The following is a 6,000-nucleotide window of genomic DNA, read 5'->3' as shown; positions in this document are numbered from 1 at the left end:
AGAGGGGGAGGGAGAGGGAGAGAGGGGGAGGGAGAGGGAGGGAGAGGGAGAGAGGGAGAGGGGGAGGGAGAGAGAGAGGGAGAGGGAGAGAGGGGGAGGGAGAGAGGGGGAGAGGGTGTGGGGCGGGTGTCCGGGCCGTGTCCGGGCCGGCGGCCGCCCTGTCGCTCCCTGCTCCTTAGCAGCACCCAGCATCGTGGTGACCGTCCCCGCCGCGGGCTTTTTGGTGCCGCTCTTCCTCCTGCTGCTGACCCAGGCCATGTCGGTGAGCTCGGCGGAGCGCTCTTACGAGGGCAAGGTATGCGGGGCTGCGGGTGACGGTGTGGGGACGCGGGTGAGGGTGTGGGGACGTGGGTGAGGGTGTGGGGACGCGGGTGAGGGGACGCGGGTGAGGGGACGCGGGTGAGGGGACGCGGGTGAGGGTGAGGGGACGCGGGTGAGGGTGTGGGGACGCGGGTGAGGGTGTGGGGACGCGGGTGAGGGTGAGGGGACGCGGGTGAGGGTGTGGGGACGCGGGTGAGGGTGAGGGGACGCGGGTGAGGGTGTGGGGACGTGGGTGAGGGTGTGGGGACGCGGGTGAGGGTGAGGGGACGCGGGTGAGGGTGAGGGGACGCGGGTGAGGGTGTGGGGACGCGGGTGAGGGTGAGGGGACGCGGGTGAGGGTGTGGGGACGCGGGTGAGGGTGAGGGGACGCGGGTGAGGGTGAGGGGACGCGGGTGAGGGTGAGGGGACGCGGGTGAGGGTGAGGGGACGCGGGTGAGGGTGAGGGGACGCGGGTGAGGGTTGGGTCCTGGTGCTGCGCGGGTGCGGGTGTCCGGCGCGTGGCGCGTGTCGGGCCGCCAGCTGAGCCGGGCGCCGCTCCCTTGTGTCCGGCTCCGGGCAGCGGGTTGGCCTGGCGGCAGTGTGATCAGAGCTGCTCTCGGTGGCCTGAACAGTCGCGGGCGCGTGGAGGGCCCTGCGCTGAGGCGGTGGAGGAGCAGGGTGCCTGCGGTGGGGTGCGGGCAGGGTGGCACAGCGAGCTGCCCTTTGAAGCCGGTGGGCTGACGGGGCCGCCTAGGGAAAGACCCACAAGTCAGGTGCGAGCTTCGCTCCAGCGGGAAAGCTCGGAGCCTTAGCGGATGTTTAACAATCAGTAAGATGCACATTTTAGTGAGCTCACGCACATCTCTTACGAAGAAGAAGGCGGAACCCTGCAGCCCCGCGTAGTGGAGATTCAGAGCCAGCCCCGCACGCTCCCGCCTGGCCCCCGGCCAGTGTCTCCCCGCCTGGGTCCGCGGCACAGAGCCGCGCGCGTCCTGGGTGTTTTCCTGGCCCAGACTTTCACTGGAGTGGAAACTTGGAGCCTGACTTTTTTTTTCCTTTCTGAAAACGAGTTTTGGTTCAGTAAAGGTTTAAATGCATCGCGCTAAACCAGAGGTGGGGGGCCGGGCGGTGGCGCACCTGGCTAAGCGCGCACAGTATGAAGCACAAGGACCCGGGTTTGAGCCCCCGGCTCCCCCCCTGCAGCGGAAAAGCTTCACAAGTGGTGAAGCCGGTCTGCAGATGTGTTTCTTTCTCTCTCTCTTCTCTCTCTCCCCTCCTCTCTCGATTTCTCTGTCCTGTCCAATAAAATGGAAAGGTGGCTGCCAGGAGCCGTGGATTTGTAGTGCCGGCACCGAGCCCCAGAGAGAACTCCGGAGGCAAAAGAGGAGAGGGAAAATAAAAAAGCGGTAGGGAGGCCTGAAACCTGTGTGTTGTGACTGTGCCTGGCAGGGCCACCGCTGGGGGTCAGTGGCAAGACCTCCAGCTTGTCGCATGGCTGCTTCAGCCGCCTGACGCCTGGTCCCTGGCCAGAAGCTCAGTGGGGAGAAAGCCGGCCTCACCTCTGGTGCTGGACACTGCTCAGGGGGCATGTTTGGCCAAGGAGACCTTGGTGGCAAGCTGGATGTCCTACCATCTCCAGGAAGGGAAGGTGACTCCTCCAAGTTCTGCTCGCTCGGTCAGGTTGCAAACACCAGAGAAACTTGCTTCTGCTTTATTGTTTTTTAAATTTTTATTTATTATCAGTAGTTTGTTACAAGACGGTGAGATTACGATGTATAGTTCCACACGACACTCACCACCAGGTTCTGCATCCCATCCTCCCAGCTCCCCAAAGATCGCCACCAGAGTTCTCACAGGCTTACAAACAGTTCACTCGCTTCTGTTCTGTTTGGAATTTTATTTATTTGGCAAATTCATGTAAATCAGTTCTCTAGATTCCACATGAGTGAAACCATCTGGCAGCTGTCTTTCATCTCTTTACTTATTTTACTAAGCAGCATCTCCTCCAGTTCCATCCATTTTGCCTCAAAGGACATAATATCGTCTTTTTGATGGCAGAGTAGTATTCCATGGAGCCTATATCCCATGGCTTCTTGACCCAGTCATCCGTGGATGGGCATCTAGGCTGCGTCCACGCTCTGGCTGTTGTGAATAAGCAGTTGTGAGCACAGGGCTGCACGTGTCCCTTCTAATTAGTGTTTGAGTGTCCACTGGGTGAGTGCCTGAGAGTGGGATTGCTGGGTCATAATGTGATTCCATTTTTATTTCTTTGAGGACTGTCCATCCAGTCTTCCAAAGGGGATGTACTAGTTTGCATTCCCACCAGCAATAGAGCAAGGAGAATTATCTCCTGGTCCCTGCCTTGCTCTTTTGAGATTAAGAAAAAGATCAAATTGTTTTCTTCTTAAGTTTAGGACTTCTTTATATATTCTGTATCCAGACGTGCATTTGATGAATATTTTATTCGAGCCTGTGGAATGAAATGATCGAATCAGAGCGCCACTGATGTGTGGTGCTGGGGACTGAACTCTGGCCTCAGGCTTTTGGGCATTCTACACACTGTGCTGCCTCTCGGGCCTCAGTTTTTAAACACCTTCCAAAGATTAGAAATTCAAAATTAGATTTTTTTGTATTATCTTTATTTATTTATTAGATAAAGACAGCCAGAAATCGAGAGGGAGAGGGAGATAGATGTCCTTGCACATTGTGACGTGTGTGCTCAACCAAGTGCACCACCACCATCGAGAGGGAAGGGGAGACAGACAGAGAGACAGAGAGACACCTGCAGCCCTGCTTCACCACTCGCAGAGTTTCCCCCTGCAGGTGGGGACCGGCGGTTTGAACCCGGGCCCTTGTACACTGTAACATGTATGCAACCACCTGGCGCCTCCAGCTTTCTCTCTCTCTTTAAAATTAAATTCAAACTATCTTTATTTATTTACTGGGTAGAGACAGCCAGAAATTGAGAGGGGAGGGGGAGATAGAGGCAGAGAGACACCTGCAGCCCTGCTCCACCACTCGTGAAGCTTCCCCCCTGCACGTGGGGATCAGGGGCTTGAACCCGGGTCCTTGTGCACTGTGACGTGTGCACCACCACCAGGCCCCTAAATTCAACATTTTGATGAAGTTATCCGATTTCTCCTCTCCCTCCCTTTTTTCTCTGTCAGCCAAGTCCTGCTCATCTCTGACTTATGGTGGCTGTGAGGCCTGAACCTGGGACCTGTCTCATTCTGAGCAGCTGCAGGCTCCAGCTGGCCCTGCCTGCCTGGTCTCCCTGTGCCCTGCTGCGGCACAGCCATGTCCCCCGTGCCGGCGGCCCTCACAGTGCCGGCCTCTGCCTTCCTTGGCTTGCTTCTGCCCTCATGCTTCTCCCAGGTGGCCTAGAGTCTCCGTCCACTCCGGCCCCTGTCTGAGGCTGGGCCTGCGTGACCCCCTCGACGTGGCCCCCACCAGCGCTCGGGGACACTGCTGTCTGCAGAGTGACTTCAGCCCTCCGCACAGTGTCCGGTGGGCAAAGGTTCCAGCAGGACCCTTTAGCCAGGGCTCTTGTTACGGTGGCCAGGCGATCTGAACACACTGTGAGTCGGCGGAGGGCTCCGTGCACGCGGGAGCGGTGACACTTGGCGAAAGATGGGGGCAGTGACCCTGCTGGGAACCTGGTGCCTGGGGCTGGAGAGGGAGGCCCTGATTTGAGGCCACTGCGAAAGGGCAGACTGGGAACGCACGAGCTACTGAATCTCTTTCCCACACCCACGCGTCCCTGTGAGGCGGAGGAAAGGCTTCTGGGCTTGGCTCTTGCAGAACAGCACCAACTGTCATCACCCTGGAGCCCCAGGTGTCCTTACATCAGCAAATCAGCGTGTATGCCTTTAAACTTCCGCTGGGTGGCCGGGTGGTAGCTCACCTGGCCGAGCGCACACGTTACAGCGCACAAGGACCTGGGTTCGAGCCCCCAGGTCCCCACCTGCAGGAGGAAAGCTTTGTGGGTGGTGAAGCAGGGCTGCAGGTGTCTCTCTGTCTCTCGCCCTCTCTAACTTTCCCTCCCCTCTGGATTTGTGACTGACTGTATCCAAATAATTAAAGATAATTTTAAAATGTGGTCTGGGAGGTGGCACAGTGGATAAAGCATTGGACTCTCAAGCTAGAAGTCCTGAGTTCAATCCCCGGCAGCACACATACCAGAGTGATGTCTGGTTCTTTCTCGCTCCTCCTATCTTTCTCATGGATAAATCTTTTTTAAAAAATTCGGATGACAAGGGAGCCGGGCGGCGGCGCAGCGGGTTAAGCGCATGTAGCGCAAAGCACAAGGACCGGCGTAAGGATCCCGGTTCGAGCCCCTGGCTCCCCACCTGCAGGGGAGTCGCTTCACAGGCGGTGAAGCAGGTCTGCAGGTGTCTGTCTTTCTCTCCCCCTCTCTGTCTTCCCCTCCTCTCTCCATTTCTCTCTGTCCTATCCAACAACGACAACAACAATAACAACAACATTGAGGATAAACAACAAGGGCAACAAAAGGGGAAAAATGACAAAGTAAATTAAAATAAAAAAATCAGACGACAAGTTTGACCTAGATCTTTAGGCATTTAATTACAATCAGGTCTAGAGGGCTGGGCAGTGGTGCAGTTGGTTAAGTGCACATGTTACAGGGCACAAGGACCCAGGTTCAAGCCCCTGGTCCCCACCTGCAGGGGGAAAGCTTCACAAGTGGAGAAGCAGGGCTGCAGGCATCTCTATTTCCTTCGCTACCCCTCCCTTCTCAGTCTCTCTGTGTGTCTATCCAATAATAAATATTAAAGAAAAGCAACAAAGACAAGCTGCTATGTGGCTAGAATGTCGACTTCCCTTAAGTGCTTCAAACACTTGAAACATGGACAGGACGCCACAGGTGGCTGGGTGACTGTTTCTTCAGGGCTGAGCTGGAGCAGGGTGTCACCTCTCCCAGCACCCTGCCTCCTGTGTTGGGCAGCGGGAACTGGGGGCGACTGGGACACACTTTTGGTTGTGACAGACATTGTGCAGCCAGGCTTCTGGTGTCCCAGTGAGATCTGAGGAGGGCTGGGCTTGGAGTTCGGCTTCACCACGGCAGCTCAGCGCCAGCACCTTTGGCCCAGATAATCCCAGGTTGTGTGATGTGCCTTAGGGAAACATGACCGGCCCGGAGAGTGAGATTCAATGAGGGCACAGTTCAGACGGGAGTGGAAGGAGGGAAGGTGGAGGGAGGGACAGCAGCTAGGGGAGTGGGCCTGGAGTTCGGTCAGAGGAAGAGGGGCAGGTGTGTCTGTCAGGAGCAGCCAGGGAGAGGTGTCTGGGCAGTCTGCTGCAGGGGGTAAATGACGGGGCAGCCTCAGCGTTGCCTGGAACAGCTGCCCAGTGGGCGGGGGCAGCCCTGCCGATTCTCCAGACTTTTCTGCACGTGTTCTTGTTCTTGCTGTGGCTCTGGACTGGGCAACCTTCTGGGGAGGGCTGGTGGCAGGTGACCTTCTGGGGAGGGCTGGTGGCAGGTGACCCTCTGGAGAGGGCTGGTGGCAGGTGACGTCTGAGGAGGGCTGGTGGCAGGTGACCTCTGGGAAGGGCTGGTGGCAGGTGACCCTATGGGGAGGGCTGGTGGCAGGTGACCTCTGGGGAGGGCTGGTGGCAGGTGACGTCTGAGGAGGGCTGGTGGCAGGTGACCCTCTGGGGAGGGCTGGTGGTAGGTGACCTCTG

General features: G+C 57.6%; 1 protein-coding gene across 1 annotated transcript in view; it reads left to right on the top strand.

The window, feature by feature from the left end:
• ZDHHC19 (zinc finger DHHC-type palmitoyltransferase 19) overlaps positions 1-6,000 on the top strand; it is a 31,381-nt gene that overhangs the window by 5,196 nt on the left and 20,185 nt on the right. Inside the window, exon 3 of the mRNA XM_060171014.1 lies at positions 190-295. Within this exon, the coding sequence (XP_060026997.1) occupies positions 190-295 (106 nt within the window). The remainder of the gene's footprint in view (positions 1-189; positions 296-6,000) is intronic.

The sequence above is a fragment of the Erinaceus europaeus genome, chromosome 14 (genome assembly GCF_950295315.1).
Source record: "Erinaceus europaeus chromosome 14, mEriEur2.1, whole genome shotgun sequence".
In the NCBI taxonomy this organism is placed as follows: Eukaryota; Metazoa; Chordata; class Mammalia; order Eulipotyphla; family Erinaceidae; genus Erinaceus; species Erinaceus europaeus.
This window is presented reverse-complemented; position numbering and strand designations above follow the sequence as displayed.